The sequence below is a fragment of the Lolium rigidum genome, chromosome 3 (genome assembly GCF_022539505.1).
Source record: "Lolium rigidum isolate FL_2022 chromosome 3, APGP_CSIRO_Lrig_0.1, whole genome shotgun sequence".
Classification (NCBI taxonomy): domain Eukaryota; kingdom Viridiplantae; phylum Streptophyta; class Magnoliopsida; order Poales; family Poaceae; genus Lolium; species Lolium rigidum.
The window spans coordinates 214,532,858-214,556,619 of NC_061510.1; the positions used below are offsets into that span (position 1 = coordinate 214,532,858).

A 23,762-nucleotide genomic window follows, 5' to 3' on the forward strand; every position below is an offset into this window, starting at 1 on the left:
GTTTGTCTGCTGGCGGCTGGCGCTGGCGCCTGCGCCTGCGCCTGCGCCTGCGCCTGCGCCTGCGCCTGCGCCTGCGCTGCGCCTGCGCGCTGCGCCTGCGCCTGCGCCTGCGCCTGCGCCTGCGCCTGAAAACCCGCGAAGACGCAGAAGCCGGGAAATACTCGCGCACGGCGATGTGGCTTACCGCTGCCAGAAACGGAATTATCTGGGCGCTTTCGCGTTGTTACAATGAGTTGTGGTTGTGCCTCTAGGGCTCCCGGGATCCGGCTTATAAAGGTGCACGGATCTAGGGTTTACACGGAGAGTCCTAGCCGGATTACAGACAACCTAACTACGGTATAATATCTTGCCGTGCACGTCACGGATCCGCCTTCCATATACGTCGTACTGGATCCGGGTTCCTCATGGGCCTCCATGGATCCGGGTCACTCCTATGTCGGTGCGGATCCGGCCTGCTGATCCTGGGCTGGACTTCTTCCTTCATGATCAACAGCAACTGGGCCGCCCGATGGGCCACATGCCTCATCACCTCCTGTGGGACACCCGGGCTTGCCGGATCTAGGCACTGTCGATGGTACACCTATGAAGTATACCCACAACACTGGGTCTTCGTTTCGTCCAATTCCGAGAATATTTCGTTACTAGGATTTCTGAAACCAAAAACAGCAGAAAACAGGAACTGGCACTTCGGCATCTTGTTAATAGGTTAGTTCCAGAAAATGCACGAATATGACATAAAGTGTGCATAAAACATGTAGGTATCATCAATAATATGGCATAGAACATAAGAAATTATCGATACGTCGGAGACGTATCAAGCATCCCCAAGCTTAGTTCGCTCGTCCCGAGCGGTAAAACGATAACAAAGATAATTTCTGAAGTGATATGCCATCATAACCTTGATCATACTATTTGTAAACTTATGTAGTGGATGCAGCGATCAGAACAATGGTGATGACATGAGTAAACAGGTGAATCATATAGCAAAGACTTTTCATGAATAGTACTTCAAGACAAGTATTAATAAGTCTTGCATAAGAGTTAACTCATAAAGCAATAAATCAAAGTAAAGGCATTGAAGCAACACAAAGGAAGATTAAGTTTCAGCGGTTGCTTTCAACTTGTAACATGTATATCTCATGGATAATTGTCAACATAGAGTAATATAACAAGTACAATATGCATGTAGGAATCAATGCACGGTTCACACAAGTGTTTGCTTCTTGAGGTGGAGAGAAATAGGTGAACTGACTCAACATAAAAGTAAAGAGAATGGTCCTTCAAAGAGGAAAGCATCGATTGCTATATTTGTGCTAGAGCTTTTATTTTGAAAACATGAAACAATTTTGTCAACGGTAGTAATAAAGCATATGAGTTATGTACATTATATCTTACAAGTTGCAAGTCTCATGCATAGTATACTAATAGTGCCCGCACCTTGTCCTAATTAACTTGGACTACCGGATCTTTGCAATGCACATGTTTTGACCAAGTGTCACAATGGGGTACCTCCATGTTGCCTGTACAAAGGTCTAAGGAGAAAGCTCGCATTTTGGATTTCTCGCTTTTGATTATTCTCAACTTAGACATCCATACCGGGACAACATGGACAACGAGATAATGGACTCCTCTTTAATGCATAAGCATGTGGCAACAATTATTATTCTCATATGAGATTGAGGATATATGTCCAAGCTGAAACTTCCACCATGAATCATGGCTTTAGTTAGCGGCCCAAAGTTCTTCTCTAACAATATGCATGCTCCAACCATGAAGGTGGTAGATCTCTCTTGCTTCAGACAAGACGGACATGCATAGCAACTCACATGATATCCAACAAAGAATAGTTGATGGCGTCCCCGAAACATGGTTATCGCTCAACAAGCAACTTAATAAGAGATAAAGTGCATAAGTACATATTCAATACCACAATAGTTTTTAAGCTATTTGTCCCATGAGCTATATATTGCAAAGGTGAATGATGGAATTTTAAAGGTAGCACTCAAGCAATTTACTTTGGAATGGCGGATAAATACCATGTAGTAGGTAGGTATGGTGGACACAAATGGCATAGTGGTTGGCTCAAGGATTTTGGATGCATGAGAAGTATTCCCTCTCGATACAAGGTTTAGGCTAGCAAGGTTATTTGAAACAAACACAAGGATGAACGGTACAGACAAAACTCACATAAAAGACATATGGTAAACATTATAAGACTCCATACCGTCTTCCTTGTTGTTCAAAACTCAATACTAGATGTTATCTAGACTCTAGAGAAACCAAATATGCAAACCAAATTAGCAAGCTCTAAGTATTTCTTCATTAATGGGTGCAAAGTATATGATGAAAGAGCTTAAACATGAGCACAACAATTGCCAAGTATCAAATTATCCAAGACATTATAGCAATTTACTACATGTATCATTTTCCAATTCCAACCATATAACAATTTAACGAAGAAGAACTTCGCCATGAATACTATGAGTAGAGCCTAAGGACATATTTATCCATATGCAACAGCGGAGCGTGTCTCTCTCCCATAAAGTGAATGCTAGGATCCATTTTATTCAAACAAAACAAAAAAAAAACAAAAACAAACCGACGCTCCAAGCAAAGTACATAAGATGTGGCCGAATAAAAATATAGTTTCGGGGGAGGAACCCGATAATGTTGTTGATGAAGAAGGGGATGCCTTGGGCATCCCCAAGCTTAGACGCTTGAGTCTTCTTAATATATGCAGGGGTGAACCACCGAGGCATCCCCAAGCTTAGAGCTTTCACTCTCCTTGATCATATTGCATCATACTCCTCTCTTGATCCTTGAAAACTTCCTCCACACCAAACTCGAAACAACTCATTAGAGGGTTAGTGCATAATAAAAATTCACATGTTCAGAGGTGACACAATCATTCTTAACACTTCTGGACATTGCATAAAGCTACTGGACATTAGTGGATCAAAGAAATTCATCCAACATAGCAAAAGAGGCAATGCGAAATAAAAGACAGAATCTGTCAAAACAGAACAGATCCGTAAAGATGGATTTTATTAGGCCACCAGACTTGCTCAAACGAAAATGATCAAATTGAATGAAAGTTGCGTACATATCTGAGGATCATGCTCGTAAATTGGCGTAATTTTCTGAGCTACCTACATGGAGATAGACCCAGATTCGTGACAGCAAAGAAATCTGGAACTGCACCGTAATCCAAATCTAGTACTTACTTTTCTATCAAAGACTTTACTTGGCACAACAAAACATAAAACTAAGATAAGGAGAGGTTGCTACAGTAGTAAACAACTTCCAAGACACAAATATAAAACAAAAGTACTGTAGTAAAAACATGGGTTGTCTCCCATAAACGCTTTTCTTTAACGCCTTTCAGCTAGGCGCAGAAAGTGTATCTCAAGTAACATCGAGAGATGAAGCATCAACATCATAATTTGTTCTAATAATAGAATCATAAGGTACCTTCATTCTCTTTCTAGGGAAGTGTTCCATACCTTTCTTGAGAGGAAATTGATATTTAATATTACCTTCCTTCATATCAATAGTAGCACCAAGCTGTTCGGAGAAAAGGTCTTCCCAATATAATGGGGCAAGATGCATTGCATTCAATATCCAAGACAACAAAATCAACGGGGACAAGGTTATTGTTAACCATAATATGAACATTATCAACTCTTCCCAAAGGTTTCTTTTTAGCATTATCAGCGAGGTTAACATCCAAATAACAATTTTTCAATGGTGGCAAGTCAAGCATATCATAGACTTTTTTAGGCATAACAGAAATACTTGCACCAAGATCACATAAGGCATTACAATCAAAATCTTTGACTCTAATTTTAATGATGGGCTCCCAACCATCCTCTAGCTTTCTAGGAATAGAAGTTTCAAGTTTTAGTTTCTCTTCTCTAGCTTTTATGAGAGCATTTGTAATATGTTTTGTGAAAGCCAAATTTATAGCGCTGGCATTGGGACTCTTAGCAAGTTTTTGCAAGAACTTTATAACTTCAGAGATGTGGCAATCATCAAAATCTAAATCATTACAATCTAAAGCAATGGGATTATCATCCCCAAGGTTGGAAAAAATTTCAGCAGTTTTATCACAAGCAGTTTTAGCAGTTTCAGGTAATTTTGCGCGCTTTGCACTAGGAGTAGAAGCATTGCCAACACCAATTATTTTATCATGGATAGTAGGAGGTGCAGCAACATATGAAGAATCAACATTACTTGTGGTGGTAATAGTCCAAACTTTAGCTACATTTTCCTTTTTAGCTAGTTTTTCATTTTCTTCTCTATCCCACCTAGCACCTGATTCAGCCATTAATCTTATATTCTCATTAATTCTAACTTGGATGGCATTTGCTGTAGTAACAATTTTATTTTCAATATCCCTATTAGGCATAACTTTCGATTTCAAAAGATCAACATCGGAGGCAAGACTATCAACTCTAAAAACAAGAATATCAATTTTATTGAGCTTTTCCTCAACGATTTGTTAAAGGCAGTTTGTGTACTAATAAATTCTTTAAGCATGGCTTCAAGTCCAGGGGTGTATTCCTATTATTGTTGTAAGAATTCCCATAAGAATTAGCATAACCGTTACCATTATTATAAGGATATGGCCTATAGTTATTACTAGAATTGTTCAGATAAGCATTGTTGTTGAAATTATTATTTTTAATGAAGTTTACATCAACATGTTCTTCTTGGGCAACCAATGAAGCTAATGGAACATTATTAGGATCAACATTAGTCCTATCATTCGCAAGCATAGACATAATAGCATCAACCTTATCATTCAAGGAAGAGGATTCTTCAACGGAATTTACCTTCTTACCTTGTGGAGCTCTTTCCAGTGTGCCATTCGGAGTAATTAACCATCATATTATCAAGAAGCTTTGTTGCTTCACCAAGAGTGATGGACATAAAGGTACCTCCAGCAGCTGAATCCAATAAATTCCGCGAAGAAAAATTTAGTCCTGCATAGAAGGTTTGGATGATCATCCAAGTAGTCGGATCCATGGGTTGGGCAATTTTTAACCAGAGATTTCATTCTTTCCCAAGCTTGAGCAACATGTTCATTATACAATTGTTTAAAATTCATTATGGTACTCCTCAAAGATATAATTTTAGCAGAGGGATAATATCTACCAATAAAAGCATCCTTGCATTTAGTCCAGGAATCAATACTATTCTTAGGCAGAGATAGCAACCAATCTTTAGCTCTTCCTCTTAATGAGAAAGGAAACAATTTTAATTTTATAATGTCACCATCTACATCTTTATACTTTTGCATTTCACATAGTTCAACAAAATTATTGAGATGGGCAGCGAGCATCATCGGAACTAACACCGGAAAATTGCTCTCTCATGACAAGATTAAGTAAAGCAGGTTTAATTTCAAAGAATTCCGTTGTAGTAGCGAGGTGGAGCAATAGGTGTGCATAAGAAATCATTATTATTTGTTCTAGTGAAGTCACACAACTTAGTATTTTTAGGGTTGGCCATTTTAGCAATAGTAAATAAAGCAAACTAGATAAAGTAAATGCAAGTAAACTAATTTTTTTGTGTTTTTGATATAGCAAACAAGACAGCAAATAAAGTAAAGCTAGCAACTAATTTTTTTGTGTTTTGATATAAGTGCAGCAAACAAAGTGGTAAATAAAATAAAGCAAGACAAAAACAAAGTAAAGAGATTGAGAAGTGGAGACTCCCCTTGCAGCGTGTCTTGATCTCCCCGACAACGGCGCCGGAAAATATGCTTGATGGCGTGTATTTCACACGTTCGTTGGGCAACCCCAAGAGGAAGGTATGATGCGCACAGCGAGCAAGTTTTCCCTCGGAAAGAAACCAAGGTTTATCGAACCGGGAGGAGCCAAGAAGCACGTTGAAGGTTGATGGCGGCGGGATGTAGTGCGGCGCAACACCGGAGATTCCGGCGCCAACGTGGAACCTGCACAACACAACCAAAGTACTTTGCCCCAACGAAACGGTGAGGTTGTCAATCTCACCGGCTTAGCTGTAACAAAGGATTAACCGTATTGTGTGGAAGATGATTGTTTGCAGAGAAAACAGTAAAAACAAGTATTGCAGCAGATTTGTATTTCAGTATTAAAGAATGGACCGGGGTCCACAGTTCACTAGAGGTGTCTCTCCCATAAGATAAAAGCATGTTGGGTGAACAAATTACAGTCGGGCAATTGACAAATAGAGAGGGCATAACAATGCACATACATGACATGATAAGTATAGTGAGATTTAATTAGGCATTACGACAAAGTACATAGACCGCCATCCAAGCGCATCTATGCCTAAAAAGTCCACCTTCAGGTTATCGTCCGAACCCCCTCCGAGTATTAAGTTGCAAAGCAACGGACAATTGCATTAAGTATGGTGCGTAATGTAATCAACAACTACATCCTCGGACATAGCGCCAATGTTTTATCCCTAGTGGCAACAAGCACAACACAACCTTAGAACTTTTCATCACTTGTCCCGGTGTCAATGCGGGCATGAACCCACTATCGAGCATAAGTACTCCCTCTTGGAGTTAAAAGTAAAAACTTGGCCGAGCCTCTACTAGAAACGGAGAGCATGCAAGATCATAAACAACACATGTATAATAACTTGATAATTAACATGACATGGTATTCTCTATCCATCGGATCCCGACAAACACAACATATAGAATTACGGATAGATGATCTTGATCATGTTAGGCAGCTCACAAGATCCAACAATGAAGCACAATGAGGAGAAGACAACCATCTAGCTACTGCTATGGACCCATAGTCCAGGGGTGAACTACTCACTCATCACTCCGGAGGCGACCATGGCGGTGTAGAGTCCTCCGGGAGATGAATCCCCTCTCCGGCGAGGGTGCCGGAGGAGATCTCCAGAATCCCCGAGATGATCGGCGGCGGCGGCGTCTCATTAAGGTTTTCCGTATCGTGGTTTTTCGCATCGGGGGTTTCGCGACGGAGGCTTTAAGTAGGCGGAAGGGCGGAGTCGGGGCCGGACGAGGGGCCACACCATAGGGCGGCGCGGGCCCCCTTGGGCCGCGCGGCCCTGTGGTTTGGCCACCTCGTGGCCCCACTTCGTGTGTTCTTCGGTCTTCTGGAAGCTCCGTGGAAAAATAGGACCCTGGGTCTTCGTTTCGTCCAATTCCGAGAATATTTCGTTACTAGGATTTACGAAACCAAAAACAGCGAAAACGAGAAGCGGCACTTCGGCATCTTGTTAATAGGTTAGTTCCAGAAAATGCACGAATATGACATAAAGTGTGCATAAAACATGTAGGTATCATCAATAATATGGCATAGAACATAAGAAATTATCGATACGTCGGAGACGTATCAGTGGGCCTGTGCCCCTCCTCTGGCGGTTCTCGTGTGTTCTGGATGATTCCGGGCAAAATAGGAACCTGGGCGTTGATTTCGTCCGATTCCGAGAATATTTTTTTACTAGGATTTCTGAAACCAAAAACAGCAGAAAACAGGAACTGACACTTCGGCATCTTGTTAATAGGTTAGTTCCGAGAAAATGCACGAATATGACATAAAGTGTGCATAAAACATGTAGATAACATCAATAATGTGGCATGGAACATAAGAAATTATCGATACGTCGGAGACGTATCAGCATCCCCAAGCTTAGTTCTACTCGTCCCGAGCAGGTAAAACGATAACAAAGATAATTTATGAAGTGACATGCCATCATAACCTTGATCATACTATTTGTAAACATATGTAATGAATGCAGCGATCAAAACAATGGTAATGACATGAGTAAACAAGTGAATCATAAAGCAAAGACTTTTCATGAATAGTACTTCAAGACAAGCATCAATAAGTCTTGCATAAGAGTTAACTCATAAAGCAATAATTCATAGTAGAAGTATTGAAGCAACACAATGGAAGATTAAGTTTCAGCGGTTGCTTTCAACTTGTAACATGTATATCCCATGGATAGTTGTCAATGCAAAGCAATATAACAAGTGCAATAAGCAAGTATGTAAGAATCAATGCACAGTTCACACAAATGTTTGCTTCTTGAGACGGAGAGAAATAGGTGAACTGACTCAACAATAAAAGTAGAAGAAAGGTCCTCCATAGAGGAAAAGCATCGATTGCTATATTTGTGCTAGAGCTTTGGTTTTGAAAACATAAAGAGAGCATAAAAATAAAGTTTTGAGAGGTGTATGTCGTTGTCAACGAATGGTAGCGGGTACTCTAACCCCCTTGCCAGACAAACCTTCAAAGAGCGGCTCCCATTTTATTTTATTTTTGTGTGGCACTCGTTCCAACCTTTCTTTCACAAACCATGGCTAACCGAATCCTCGGGTGCCTGCCAACAATCTCATACCATGAAGGAGTGCCTTTTTATTTTAGTTTTATTATGATGACACTCCTCCCAACCTTTGCTTACACAAGCCATGGCTAACCGAATCCTTCGGGTGCCGTCCAACAATCACATACCATGGAGGAGTGTCTATTTTTGTTAATTAATTTGGGACTGGGAATCCCATTGCCAGCTCTTTTTGCAAAAATTATTGGATAAGCGGATGAAGCCACTAGTCCATTGGTGAAAGTTGCCCAACAAAATTGAAAGATAAACACCACATACTTCCTCATGAGCTATAAAACATTGACACAAATAAGAGGTGATAAATTTTGAATTGTTTAAAGGTAGCACTCAAGCAATTTACTTTGGAATGGCGGGAAATACCATGTAGTAGGTAGGTATGGTGGACACAAATGGCATAGTGGTTGGCTCAAGGATTTTGGATGCATGAGAAGTATTCCCTCTCGATACAAGGTTTAGGCTAGCAAGGCTATTTGAAACAAACACAAGGATGAACGGTGCAGCAAAACTCACATAAAAGACATATTGTAAATATTATAAGACTCTACACCGTCTTCCTTGTTGTTCAAACTCAATACTAGAAATTTTCTAGACTTTAGAGAGACCAAATATGCAAACCAAATTTTAGCAAGCTCTATGTATTTCTTCATTAATGGGTGCAAAGTATATGATGCAAGAGCTTAAACATGAGCACAACAATTGCCAAGTATCACATTATCCAAGACATTATAGCAATTACTACATGTATCATTTTCCAATTCCAACCATATAACAATTTAACGAAGAGGAAACTTCGCCATGAATATTATGAGCTAAGAACACATGTGTTCATACGAACCAGCGGAGCGTGTCTCTCTCCCACACAAGCATGATGTAATCCAATTTATTCAAACACAAACAAAAACAAAAGCACACAGACGCTCCAAGTAAAGTACATAAGATGTGATGAAATAAAAATATAGTTTCAGGGGAGGAACCTGATAATGTTGTCGATGAAGAAGGGGATGCCTTGGGCATCCCCAAGCTTAGACGCTTGAGTCTTCTTGATATATTCAGGGGTGAACCACCGGGCATCCCCAAGCTTAGACTTTTCACTCTTCTTGATCATAGTATATCATCCTCCTCTCTTGACCCTTGAAAACTTCCTCCACACCAAACTCAAAGCAAACTCATTAGAGGGTTAGTGCATAATCAAAAACTCACATGTTCAGAGGTGACACAATCATTCTTAACACTTCTGGACATTGCTCAAAGCTACTTGGAAGGTAATGGAACAAAGAAATCCACCCAACACAGCGAAAGAAGCAATGCGAAATAAAAGGCAGAATCTGTCAAAACAGAACAGTCCGTAAAGACGAATTTTAAAATGGCACCAGACTTGCTCAGATGAAAATGCTCAAATTGAATGAAAGTTGCGTACATATCTGAGGATCACTCACGTAAATTGGCATAATTTTATGAGTTACCTACAGAGAATTTTGCCCAGATTCGTGACAGCAAAGAAATCTGTTTCTGCGCAGTAATCCAAATCTAGTATGAACCTTACTATCAACGACTTTACTTGGCACAACAAAACACAAAACTAAGATAAGGAGAGGTTGCTACAGTAGTAAACAACTTCCAAGACACAAATATAAAACAAAGTACTGTAGCAAAATAACACATGGGTTATCTCCCAAGAAGTTCTTTCTTTATAGCCATTAAGATGGGCTCAGAAGTTTTAATGATGCACTCGCAAGAAATAGTAGTTGAAGCAAAAGAGAGCATCAAGAAGCAAATTAAAAACACATTTAAGCCTAACATGCTTCCTATGCATAAGAATCTTGTAAATAAACAAGTTCATGAAGAGCAAAGTAACAAACATAGGAAGATAGAACAAGTGTAGCTTCAAAAATTTCAGCACATAGAGAGGCATTTTAGTAACATGAAAATTTTTACAACCATATTTTCCTCTCTCATAATAACTTTCAGTAGTGTCATGAGCAAACTCAACAATATAACTATCACATAAAGCATTCTTATCATGAGTCTTATGCATAAAATTATTACTCTCCACATAAGCATAATCAATTTTATTAGTAGTTGTAGTGGGAGCAAATTCAACAAAGTAGCTATCATTATTATTCTCATCGTCAAATATAGGAGGTATAGTATCATCAAAGAAAATTTTCTCCTCAATGCTTGGGGGACTAAAAAGATCATGAAAACCAGCTTCCCCAAGCTTAGAACTTTCTATATAATTATCAACAATGGTGTTCAAAGCGTTCATACTAATATTACTACCAGCATGCAAATAAGATTCCATAGGTTTTTTAATTTTCGCATCAAACAATCCATGTTTTAAATCAGGAAATAGAATTGCAGGATCTAAAGGAAACAAAAAGATGCAATTGCAGGATCTAAAGGAAATAGCTTCGAGTACTTACAAAGGCGAAAATAGCTTAGTAGCCGAGATCCGGAGTGTGAGTACCTTTTACCTTTCCTCCCCGGCAACGGCGCCGAAAAATAGCTTGATGTCTACGCCCCTCCTTTTCCTCGTAGACGGTGTTGGGCCTCCAAGAGCGGAGGTTTGTAGGACAGCAGCAAGTTTTCCCTTAAGTGGATCACCCAAGGTTTATCGAACTCGGGGAGGAAGAGGTCAAAGATATCCCTCTCATGCAACCCCGCAACCACAAAGCAAGAAGTCTCTTGTGTCCCCAACACACCTAATAGGTGTACTAGTTCGGCGAAGAGATAGTGAAATACAGGTGGTATGAATATATATGAGCAGTAGCAACGGTGCCAGAAAATAGCTTGCTGGCGTGTAGTTGATGGTGGTAGTATTGCAGCAGTAGTAACGCAGTAGAAACAAGTAAACAAGTAGCGATAGCGATATTTAGGAACAAGGCCTAGGGATTAGACTTTCACTAGTGGACACTCTCAACATTGATCACATAACAGAATAGATAAATGCATACTCTACACTCTTGTTGGATGATGAACACATTGCGTAGGATTACACGAACCCTCAATGCCGGAGTTAACAAGCTCCACAATTCAATGTTCATATTTAAATAACCTTAGAGTGCATGAAAGATCAATTCGACTAAACCAAGTACTAGCATAGCATGCACACCGTCACCTTCATGCTATGTAGGAGGAATAATACACATCAATACTATCATAGCAATAGTTAACTTCATAATCTACAAGAGATCATAATCATAGCATAAACCAAGTACTAACACGGATGCACACACTGTCACCATTACACCGTGCAGGAGGAATAAAACTACTTTAATAACATCACAAGAGTAGCACATAGAATAGTAGTGATACAAAACACATTGCAATCATAAAGAGATATAAATAAGCACTTCACTATGCCATTCATAACGGTGAATAAGTATTCTGTGAAATATAGCCTAAGAGACCCACACGGTGCACACACTCGTCACCTTTACACACGTGGGACAAGGAGTCTCCGGAGATCACATGAGTAAAATTCACTTGACTAGCATAATGACATCTAGATTACAAGCATCATCATATGAATCTCAATCATGTAAGGCAGCTCATGAGATTATTGTATTGAAGCACATAGGAGAGAGAGGAACCACATAGCTACCGGTGCAGCCCCGAGCCTCGATGGAGAACTACTCCTCCTCATGGGAGCAGCAGCGGTGATGAAGATGGCGGTGGAGATGGCAGCGGTGTCGATGGAGAAGCCTTCCGGGGGCACTTCCCGTTCCGGCGGCGTTCCGGAACAGAGACTCCTGTCCCCGGATCTTGGCTTCGCGATGGCGGCGGCTCTGGAAGGTTTCTGTGGGTTTCGTCGAACGTATCAGGGTTTTCGCGACGGAGGCTTTAAATAGGCGAAGAGGCGGCGCAGGAGGGCTGACAGGGTGGCCACACCATAGGGGGGCGCGGGCCCCCCCCTGGTCGCGCCGGCCTAGGGTTTGGTGGGCCTGTGCCCCTCCTCTGGCGGTTCTCGTGTGTTCTAGATGCTTCCGGGCAAAATAGGAACCTGGGCGTTGATTTCGTCCGATTCCGAGAATATTTCGTTACTAGGATTTCTGAAACCAAAAACAGCAGAAAACAGGAACTGGCACTTCGGCATCTTGTTAATAGGTTAGTTCCAGAAAATGCACGAATATGACATAAAGTGTGCATAAAACATGTAGATAACATCAATAATGTGGCATGGAACATAAGAAATTATCGATACGTCGGAGACGTATCAGCCTCCCACAACAACACCGCCATGAAGGCTCACGCCGACGTTTGGCCTCTCGAGCGGTGCAACAAGAACTTTTGATGCTCAAATAACAAGTGGTTGTCAAAATCATGGCCACCCAAGACACGATTCAAAAAGAAAACGAAATAATCATGGATCAAGATGCTTGATCAACATATAAAAGACTTGCATGTCATGGCCACCCAATATCGGATTCTTGATGATGAGGGCCCCCTTTGTTTTATCATACTCCCTCCGTTCCTAGATATAAGCCATATAGTTTTTTGAGAAAAATTCCAGAATATAAGATTTACCCCATTGTCCTCCTTGTATGGACAATATTTTTAGAGATTTGATTAGGTTTTCTTAGCTTATGCAAAGTCCTCTATTAGCTCACATCAGTTGCCTAGGGTTAATCCTAGCCAAACATGGTGTAATTTTTCCTAAATATGTATTCCTTAATTTCCGTACTAGAAACTATATAGCTTATATTTAGAAACGGAGAGAGTATTAAGAAATGGTCTAATAACCTAACAAGATATTAGAGGCACATGGAAGGGCATGAATAAAAACAGTTTTTTTCTTGTGCTCTATTAACAATCATTAATAAAAAAAATCGTTTTGAACAGATAGAAATCATCATCGACGGCCGTCGGATTATGGTTGTCGAGCAAGAAATTAAGGTGGCATGGCAATTAATGACCACGGACCACCCAACAACAACTATCGGTCCCTGGCTAGTTCAGCGTCATCGAGCGATACAAGTCAAGTCCAATTTCCAAGATTGTCTCGCACGACCAGGAAACCAACGCCACGTACGGTAGGATCGATCGGCTAGCTAGCCTGTTGCTATTAGGGTATCTCCAGCGGCGCGATGCAAATAGACGCTGAGCGATCGTTTTTGTCCGCCGTGATCGGAAATGCGTCTGGCATCACCTCCAGCGGGGCGACGCAAAGTGATCGACCCATCCGCGGAGACGCAAACCTGGCCCAAATATGCGCCAGGTTTGCGTCTCCGCGGACGCTCCGCGGCCGCGGAAACTGTCCGCGTTGGGTGCATCCAGACCCAGTCGGGTAAGCAAAAAAAATTTCATTACTATTGATTGGCCAAAAGGACCATCTTTACAGAGATGGTTAGTCGAGTTAACCTAAAACTACAACGGTCGTACCTACTCGCCGTCGCGCGGCCTACACCGGCCTCGGTTATTCGCAGTCGCGCGGCCTACTACTGGCCGCCGGAAGGGTCGGCGCCGTCGTCGAAGCGGTAGCGCTTCGCGCACTCCGCGCACCGCGCACGCCGCACATGGGACACCTCGTCATGCCGCCTGCGGCGTTCGAGGGCCTCGGCCAGGGACCTGTCCCATAGGGCCGCCGCCTGGGCCACCTCCTCCTCCTCGTTCGCTTGGGCCGCTGCCTGCAACCCCGCCAGCTGGGCGGCGAAGCGGGCCCTGTCCCAAGTCGCCTCCGCCACCGCTTCGTCCCTGGCGGCGATGGCGACCGCCAGCTCCCGGTTCTCCTGCTCGACCCGCGCGGGAGAAGGGCCCCTACGCTGGAGCGAGTCCAGGTCGAAGCACATTAACCCCCAAGCCATGGCGATCGCATAGCTGTGGGCTTCCTCCTCCGCCAACAAAGCCTGACGGCGTTGGGCGGCCTAGCCAGGGACTCGAAGGACGCGAGCAGAACCCGCTGGTCGCCGCCGCACTCGAAGCGGCTGGGCACGGGGGGGGGGGTGGTCGTCGTCCGCGATGTCGTGGATGACGGCGTCCGCCGAAGGGGCCGCCATGGCCGCCCGCGCCTCCGCGAGCTCTGCCCCGGCCATGGCGTTGGCGATCTCCGTCCTGGTCGCCGCGAGGCGCCCTTCCACGCGCTCTGCCGCCTCCGCATTCGCAACCTCCGCCTCTGCCGCCGCCTCCAGGTCCAGCTGCTGGGCCTCAACACCGGCGGCGACTACCTCCTCCTCCTCCTCCGGGTGGAGGTGGCGGCACATCTGAACAATGTGCTCCCAACTAAGGCTCTGCCCGACCATGGATGGATTAGCTTGAGGTGTGCCCGTCGCCCCCGCCGGTGTCCACCATATATAGTTACGGCGGGGCGGGAAACGGCGTTGGCGCGCAGGTCGTTTCCCGCGCGGGCGAAACGCCGTCGAAACTTGCGAATGTATTGGCCACGCGCGGGAACGATCGTCGTTGCGCGGGAACAGTTAATCGCCGGCGGCACGCTAAAAAATACGTCCGCACCGCTGGAGGTACCCCAGACGCAAACGGTCACCCGGACCACATGGCGTCCGCGGCCGACGCAAATAGACATTTCGGAGATGCGGAATGCGTCGGATCGGTGGAGATGCCCTTACTTCACAGTACTAGTGACGTACTGATAGCTGATCGATCGCGCCCTGTGCCAACGTGAGTGAGATCAGTGACGTGTATGCATGAAGGAGAAACTAGCTAAGATGGATTTCTTGTGACCGACGAATCTCCATAAAATCCATCAAGATCGTAACACGTCGTGCTTTTTACCGGCGGCCGGTCATCCTTCAAGGACAAGCTCCTTTCCAGTTTCCCCCGGTACAGTGCAACTTGTATCAGGCCGCCGGAGACTGGAGCTGCAGCTTCAACCACACGCCGCGGTCCGCACTTCACACGCTTAAAAGCAACCGGAGGCGTAACCGCAGCCGCTCGCCTCTTCTGCGGCGTCCACGAGCCCACACCCGCGGCCATGCCTCCGCCGCCGGAGAACCATCCCCTGCCGCCGCCTCGGCCACGGCCCAAGCCAAAGCCTCCCAAGCCCAAGCCACCCAAACCCAGGCCGGCGGCGGTGCGCGACCAGACCCACGGCGTCGCCGTCCCGCTGCCTCCCGACCCCATCGCCTGCGCCCTCCACTGCTCCCAGGCCTGCGCCTTCCACAGCCTCTGCGCGCCGCCGCCGCCGCCCTCGCGCACCACCACCCTTCACCTCCAGTCCTCCCGCTCCCGCCTCCCCACCCCGCTCATCGCGCTCTCCGCCTCCGTCCTCGCCGTCTCCGTCCTCCTCCTCCTCGTCCTCCTCGTCTGCCGCGTCGTGCGGTGGCGCCGGCGGCGCCAGACCGCCACGACACAGCAGCATGCGCCGCTGAACCAACACCACGCCGTCGACGAGGAGGGCGGTCCCATACCCCTGGCCACGGCGCCGGCGGATGAGCAGGGCTCGGACGACGGCGACGGGATGCACCACGTGTGGTACATAAAGACCGTGGGGCTCGACGAGCGCGCCATCGCGGCCATCACCGCGCTCGTCTACGACGCCGAGAAGTGCCGCGGCGTCGGAGCCGACGGCGGCTGCGCGGTCTGCCTCGCCGAGTTCCGCGACGGGGAGACGCTGCGCCTGCTGCCGCGCTGCGCGCACGCCTTCCACCGCGCCTGCATCGACACCTGGCTGCGCGCCCACGTCAACTGCCCGCTCTGCCGCGCCCCCGTCAAGGTCGCCTCCGGCAACGCCGCCGCGCTCGCGGTGAACCTTGACGTGGCTGCTGGCGCCGAGGAGGAGGCCGGCCGCGATGGCGAAGACACGCCCACGGAGGACCGCGCTCTCAGGCGCGCCGCGTCCATGCTGGCGCTGCCCAGGCGTGCGTGGCCGGACGTCGACTCCCTACGAGCGCCCGCGTCCAACAGCGCGCGCCAGGGGGAGATGGGCCTAGCCAAGATCACTCGGGTGCTCAAGCTCTCGGAAGCGTTGGAGATGGCCGGGATCGGGGAACGCAGGTCGGCGTCCTTCAGCGCGGCGGCCTCCCTACGTTTGCCAGGGCGGTCACCCCAGCCGGCCGCCGACGACAACACACGGTGAAGACCACTGCTGCTTCCTGCTTGGCTATGGCTGGCGTCAAGTGATTCAAAGTTGCAAAGTTTTGGAGCGAAACAGCGTGAGCTTTGTGCATACACCGCGAGGATGTCAGAAATTGTAAATAAGGATTACTGACAGAAAAGACGTGTTCAGTATGCGAGTATAACAATAAGCTACAAAGGTCTCTTAAGATATGAAGATCACTAGCACATATTTGTTGTCCAGTTCATGACAATCAAGATATGTCGCTTCGGGAAAAAAAAAAAGCTCATCGATATGTGTATGGTAATCTGTTGTCACTTGTATTCATGTATTTGTGGAAATCTCATGATAATGAACTTCATAAGGTTTCAGGTCCCAAACTAGCAAAGCATGCAGCTAGTTAATTTCCATTCCACTTTCAACCGAGTTGAAACGAGTGGATGCTGGTGTGGAATTGGTTGTGTTCCAATCCAAAACGAACTGGATCCTATTCCAATCCCTTGCACTACAAAAAAGGAGAGCATACACGGTACATTTTTTAGATTCTGAAAAGAAAGTACAACAGAGACTTGCCTGCTTGAACCAGGATTCTCAAGGAAGTTCCAGTGACTGGCCACCCACCTTGCCCTGTCACCCTCATCCTACCAAGACTGCATTAAAAATGATGCCTCCATTTGCAATGCGAATAGTGTGGGTGACAAAGTAGGACGCAAGGTGGGTAATCAATCCCGTCAACTCAGTAGGCGGTGTGGTGTGCATCAACTGTTTTCAGCCAAGAAACTGTTGCTCGTCACTGTTGATGATCAAGTGAGATGGCTGTCAAGTGTTAAGTGTACTGGAGATGGAAAAGAAAGCAAGCACCTTGAGGAACAAGCACCACCAGGAAGTATGGTTTTAGTTGGGTTGTGTACCTCAAGTTTTTCATGATTAGGGTGAGTTCATAGGGCACTGGACATCATGCTTCTTAGCTTTGTCGTGTCTGTCCTGCAAGCAAGGTTATTTCTCGTCTTGGACAAGACCCTTCGTCCTTGTATAGTTGCAGAACAGGGAAGTTCATTCATCTTGCATCCATCTTCAGAGCATCTCCAGTCGCGTCCCCCAAACCGTCCCCAAAGCGATTTGGGGCGCGCCGGACAAAAAAAGCGTTCCAGCCGCGTCCCCCAAAGCCCATTTTTGTCCGGCGCGCCCCGATACGGTATCCGGCGCCCCGAGCCCGTCCCCGTCCCACAGGGGACGCTCCGGGGACGCCGGACACAACGAAACGCGAGGCCAACCGACGCGGGCCCGACGCGTCAGCGGCACGGAAGGCTAAAACCCCGTCGCCTACCTTTGGTCAAGCGACGTTAATGGCGTCCCTGTTTTCCCAGGCGACGCAGGGACGCGGCAGCCTCACCGTGGCGGAGGCGTGGGCGCTGTACCACGCCCGGTATCCAGTCCCGCCGGACATGCGGCTGCCAAGCAGCGGCGGCTGGAAGATGGCCGTGAACGGCATTGGCGTCCGCCGCCGCCGGAGCCGCGCACGGAGCAATGGTGGGACGCCGCCAAGCGCCCGTCGGGCTCAACTCACCGCCCAGGAGCGGTTGGATCCGACGTGGGCGGTCGACAACAACGACGCTCGGTGGACGACGTACTTCAAGGCGAAGTACGACATCGAGATGCGCAGCACCGACAACCTCGTCGGCGGCCCCAATAGCTGGAACAAGGACGGCCGCGCCCTGTTCTGGGCGTTCCGGGGCGCACCCTCGACAACGTCATCCGGGGCATCCGCAACGGCGCTCCAAGGCTGGAGATGCCGTCGTCGCCGTCGCCGTCTCCTCAATGGCAGCCGAGGAGGACGACGTACTCGTCCTCCACGCACTCTTCTTCCTCGGGACCGGCGCGATCGACGCCGTCCTCGTCTTACCGATCGGCGCCGTACACCGTTCCCAAACGGGAGGTGAAGGAGGAGCCGGCGACGCCCGTCAACACGAGGCGTGGCGGCGGCGGCAGCCGGCGGCAGCAAGGGAGGCGCGGCGGCGCCCTCCTCATCCCGAGCCGGAGGTGAAGGAGGAGCCGGAGGAAGCGTCGCGAGCGGCGGCTGCCGGCGGAGTACGAGCGGCAGCAGCGGCTCATCGCCGGCAGCCGACGACCCCGAGGACCGCCCGGGGCTGCGGGCGGCGTTCTTGGCGTCCATGGACGACAAGGATGCCCGGAGGGGCGACCTGGACGCGGCGATCGCCATGTCCATCCGCGACTCCGGCAAGCCGGCGGTGGACCTCACCGACGACGGCGAGGCGGGACCAAGCGGCTTGGTGAAGGACGAGCCCGTGGACGAGCCCGTCGACGAGCGCGTCAAGCGGGAGGTCGTCACCGACGAGATGTACAACTTCCAAGCAGATGTACTACGACGCCTCCGGCCGCCGCAAGTGGTTCTAGATTAGGTTTAGTTTTGAAGTTAGTCAAATTTCGTTCGAATCTATGTAAGTTTGGACGAATCTAATCGAATCTAGTTAAGTTTAAAATTTGCGAAATTTTGTTTGGGGGACGCGACTGGGGAGCGACGTCCCCCAAACGCGGCACGAACGAAACACGTCCCCCAAACGCTCAATCCGGCGCGGTTTGGGGGACGCGGCTGGAGATGCTCTCAAAGGTGTGAAATTGAAGTCTAAACAAGTTGACATTGTTCAGGACAGTGCATGTGCAGATGTGATACATGAAAATACCAAAGGAAAATACATACAGTATATATACTGCTACATCATGCGTAGCAGCGTAGACCAGCAAACCAAGCAAGACAAACAGACAGAGCTGGAAGTGTCCATTCTATACCACACAGGATTGGTCATCAGATTTAAAACACTAGTGAAGCACACTTGCTTTCATTAACTTCATATGGTTTTACTTGACATGCATCATAACTTGGTCCCAAATTCTTTACAGTGGACTCTGGAAAAATTTCGCAAGAGGATAAAACTATGGGTACTACAGGATATAACTCATAAAGGGCCATCAATTTTACAAACCCAGGGAACTTGTCCATTTCTATACCAGCGTGACCTGATAACTAGCCTGGTGGTTTTTGCCATTGGTACAAAACTTGAGAGATAAATCGACGCTTCGTCTTTGATATAAATACAAAAAATGCTCTAGCTCTGACACAAGTAAGCATTTATCTCCGGTAGAAGATCAGATAATCACAGAGGTAAGCTGTGAGATATCAGAAGATAGAACAAAACTTTCACTTCGGCAACATTGCCAAGAGATCTTCTTTGTGCTGCATATAGTAGTATACCAAAATTGCGAGTACGATAGCTAGTATCATGGACCACAGGCTCACACCTGTCAGAAAACAAGCAGCCATTCTTATAATACTCCCAAAAAATTGGCAAGTACACAACAAGTCGAGAACTGAAGATCTGCATCCGACATACCTGTACTCTTTGGGGGTGCAGTCGATGTGAGCCTTGCAGTTGAGTCGAAGGAAGTCGACAGCAAGGTCCTGATATAATAAAGTAACAACAATGACAGACTGCATTTGTGGAATTCATCAACTAAAGCAGAGCACAGGTACTGACCTTGAGTCTTGAGAGAAAGCCAACGTAGTAACAATGCCAAGATGTGCCTTCTTAACTTTTACAAGCACTCGCATGTCTCTTGAGCCAAGTACGCTGATGCTTCCCTCAATAGTTCCACTGGGCACGCAAAGGCAAGCATATTAGACCTTTAAGAAAACATGCAGTCATGTTAACCATAAGTTCATTGCTACAATTCAATAATAGTTCCTTGCTCACAATGCTAGAAGTGTACCGTCAGGCGAGACAGCAAATGCTGAAATCGCCTCACGAGTTATTTTCTTCGATCCAATTCTTGTCCATGTGGTAGTATTCCAAGATATTATTTTTCCATAATCACCTAAGAAGCAGATTATTCTGTAACTGTCAGGTCTCCGGTTTACCAAACAATTATGTACATTTTTTAGAGAACTTCAAACAATTCCATTCATAACAGGGTTAACTCAAGTCTTGTCATCACCTTGCATCGCTGTAACAAAGAGGATCTGACTGTTGTCGGGCTTATTTAAAAATCTGCAGAATCCAAACATTTCTCCCTGGAAAAGTACCGAGTTAGAAGTTCACCTTAAACAAAGAAAATAATTCAACACAAATTGTCAGGGAAAAAAACACTCACAGCTTCTCTTGGCAGATTAGCCACAGCTTCAGCTGACCTTAAATCCCACACTTTAGATGGGCCACTGCTCCTATTTACAGCTAAAAACCTCTCATCGGAACTAAAAGCATGCCCAATAATAGAGGCAACTCATCAGTATCATACAACCAATATCCATCTCGAAAGAGAAGGTTCATGCGGCACTATTTTACCTGAAACTAAGATCCTTAACAGATGTTTTAGTATCAGGTTCTTCGACAATGGTTTCCATGGTAGGCCATCTGAAGACCCTTAAATGCCCATCCTATACAGCACATAGATACATTATTTAACATGCATAATAAGTATATATGTTCTGTTCCGACTGCCATAGAATAACTAGAAAATGACAGCGACACCATATGAACAATCGACTAATCCTCAAAAGCACAAACGCATGACTATAATTTGTATGTGCAATTTGTGAACTAAATGACAGAAAAATCAGAATAGCTTGGTAATTAGTAATAAAATATAAGGTAAAAAACGTTTGGATGCCTATAAGAAGTGACCGCAGGAAGATATCAAGATAATTAAGCAATAAAAACTTCCTAGAGCTTGTACGTGTTTAAGTTTGTTTTGATCTAAATAATGAAGACAACACTACGATGCACAAAAAAAATACAAAACAAGATCATCATGGGAATACTAAAATACTCCTTTGATCTATCCATATGTTCAACTGCAACCAATTATTCCCGACATGTCGTCGAAAATTCCCTTAAGCATTGTACGCAAGCCTCAGTTGCCTAACCCTATGTGTCAAACATGGTTCTCAAATAGTGTAAAAAGCTCATTAGGTGGCCAGACTAAGTTACAAGTTCTATAGCTATAGTGTATGATCCAGGTGTTGCCACAATAACCATGTATCAGATTGCTTCATGCATGAAGTAACCAACTATACATTATTGTTTTTGTTTCTATGAATAACTACAACTGTCAGATCTGACTAAGTATGTGCACCTACATGACTACTAGTGAAAATAAAGCAATTTAGGGAATAAAAAATGGCAATAAACAGGTTATAAACCAAACTAACGCCTTAACGACCAACAGAAAATTTGAATTGGCAAAAAGGAAGGCAATAATACATGCACACCAGTGGGAATATTACTCTATGAAAAAGTAAGTGACAGGGCATTCATTTACCTCACCACCAGTTGCAAGTAGTGAGCCCGCTTCACTGAATGACACCGCCAACTGTAAACCAACATCACTTAGCGTCGCTAAAGCCTCTTCGTCAGATCTCAATTCTAGTCTGTGTGGATCCTCTCCTTCTGGTAATTCCCATCGCAACAACCTATACACGTGGCACATGGTTGAAATTCTGAACTGAAGATCATTGACTAAACCAAACACATTATGGATCAATCAGAACCCGGCCCTATTTTATATTCCACCCATTCCCTAATATATGACGTTTTGGCAAGCTAACTTAGCTTGCTAAAACGTCCTATATCCTATATTAGGGAACAGAGGAAGTAGAAGTTAGGATGATCGAAGAAATATAACAGTTAAATGTTTTGCAGATATAACTTACTTAACCACCAGTTCATTTACCCTAACTCAACCCAGAAAGCCCAGTATATGGTTGGTGCCAATGAGATAGACACAAGAAGTCAACTTGAATGAACATGCCATAAAAAGAAGGAACAGATACACATGCTCCAAATTACTAACAAATCCAACATACTGCCTACACCGACTATTGAAGTTAAGTATTGGGTTATCAAGAATATCATCATATTGTAACCTGGAGTCTTGAACACTATGTTGTGATATGGTATGGCGATTATATTTGGTTGAATTGACAAGAATGTAGAGCCATAACAACTTACATCCACAACAATCTCCCGACCAATCTAAGTACCCAAGTATTCCAAGCATAGACACAACGCGAACCGCAGGTTGACAACAACTAACCCACAGGGTAACATTGAAGATCACATTATGAATGAAGATTTTGAGCTAATCAAAATTCACAGCCAACCAACACACTAGCGAGTATATGAAAATGGACACGATTCATCGAGGATTCAAGTACCTGCAGCCGTTGGGGAAGGCGCAGACGACGCCGTGGCCATGGGGGTGGACAGACATCCTGTATGGCACCTGCTGACCCGTCTGCAGCCTAAACACCTGCACCCCACCATCAGCACAACAGCGTTTAGGCTAGCACGTAAACCTCTCCCGAGATCTGTACGGATCTGGTGAAACTAGAGAGCGAGGGGGCAAGGATCGCTCACCGGCTCGGGGGAGAGCGCCGGGGGCGCCCCCGCCGTGGCAGGGTCGACCGCGGCGACGACCAGCGCGTTGGGCACGCCGCTATTTCCCTCGCCGCCACCTCCGCCGAGGGTCACCATGGGGCGCGGGGGAGGGGCCGGGGCCGGAGAGGGCGCGTCCGCCTCGGCGGCATCGTCGGCGGAGGGCTTGAGGATGTGGGCGAGTGGGAGCCAGGAGGCGCAGTAGATGGGGAAGCCGTAGGTCTGCCCGCCGCCGCGCGACGCCATCACGGGAGATAGAGGGGGCGAGATGGCGGCGGCCGGAGGTGCCGATTGCGGGGAGAGAGAGCGCGTGCGGAGATGCAGGTGACGACGGGTAAACGGGGCGAGAAGAAGAATAACTAGGCGTTGATCCGAGGTTGCGTTTGGTCAGCGTCACCTCCACGCAGGGTTCACCATTTGTCAGGCTATATATTTGAGCAAGATCTTAATCAAATACAGCTACACATCAATATGTACTCTTTAATCGAAAAAGATATTGTCTAGTATTCCCTCCCATTCATATTACTTCATGCTAATATAGATGTATCTATATACATTTTAGTTCTAGATATATATCTATTTTAACATTAATTAATATGGATCGGAGGTGATTTTGTACGTGTATTAATAAGTGATAAAAGTGTGATACTACTTATCCATATATTTCCTAATTAATTGATACTACTTGATACTACTTATCTGCATTTCTGCTCTTCGAATTTCCGTGTTAACCCGTGTGAAAGTTCTTCATTTTTGTCGAAGTGGGGGTCTCCCTTTACCTTCTTGTTCCATTGATACACTATTATGCATTTTTGGCTAATACCTGAGAATACTCTTATAGACATGTATTAGTCCGATTACTCTAGCAACGGTGTTATTGTTACCAAAATAATGGATAAGGGTAAAATACCCTTACACCGTGGGGTCTA

At 45.9% G+C, this 23,762-nt stretch overlaps 3 protein-coding genes across 3 annotated transcripts in view; 1 reads left to right on the forward strand and 2 right to left on the reverse strand.

Moving 5' to 3' along the window:
• Positions 1-15,303, reverse strand: part of LOC124696042 — a 20,632-nt gene extending 5,329 nt beyond the window's left edge. The window contains exons 1-2 of the mRNA XM_047228828.1: positions 15,103-15,303; positions 22-125 (exon numbers count right to left, since the gene is read on the reverse strand). Coding sequence (XP_047084784.1) covers positions 22-125; positions 15,103-15,303 — 305 coding nt within the window. The remainder of the gene's footprint in view (positions 1-21; positions 126-15,102) is intronic.
• On the forward strand, positions 15,149-16,764 carry LOC124698952 (RING-H2 finger protein ATL51-like). Its single transcript, XM_047231332.1, has one exon. The coding sequence runs from the start codon at positions 15,302-15,304 to the stop codon at positions 16,403-16,405; it is 1,104 nt and encodes a 367-aa protein (XP_047087288.1). The 5' UTR covers positions 15,149-15,301; the 3' UTR covers positions 16,406-16,764.
• A 2,449-nt stretch (positions 16,765-19,213) lies between these two features.
• LOC124698953 (SEC12-like protein 2) lies at positions 19,214-23,115 on the reverse strand. Its single transcript, XM_047231333.1, has 10 exons — positions 22,816-23,115; positions 22,614-22,708; positions 21,719-21,869; positions 20,743-20,834; positions 20,552-20,651; positions 20,396-20,471; positions 20,155-20,275; positions 19,939-20,055; positions 19,795-19,862; positions 19,214-19,702 (listed from the first exon to the last, which is right to left on the reverse strand). Exons 1-10 carry the CDS (start codon positions 23,077-23,079, stop codon positions 19,602-19,604), a joined length of 1,185 nt encoding a protein of 394 aa, XP_047087289.1. The 5' UTR covers positions 23,080-23,115; the 3' UTR covers positions 19,214-19,601.
• Positions 23,116-23,762: the final 647 nt, after the last annotated feature.

Excerpts from the sequence above, each read along its gene's own strand:
- LOC124698953 (XM_047231333.1), bottom strand. The coding sequence starts at position 23,079 with ATGGCGTCGCGCGGCGGCGGGCAGACCTACGGCTTCCCCATCTACTGC. Across the intron at positions 21,870-22,613 it reads GCCTTCCCCAACGGCTGCAG|GTTGTTGCGATGGGAATTAC; the intron begins GTACTTGAATCC and ends CCACGTGTATAG. Across the intron at positions 19,703-19,794 it reads TGCACCCCCAAAGAGTACAG|GTGTGAGCCTGTGGTCCATG; the intron begins GTATGTCGGATG and ends GTTTTCTGACAG.
- LOC124698952 (XM_047231332.1), top strand. The coding sequence starts at position 15,302 with ATGCCTCCGCCGCCGGAGAACCATCCCCTGCCGCCGCCTCGGCCACGG.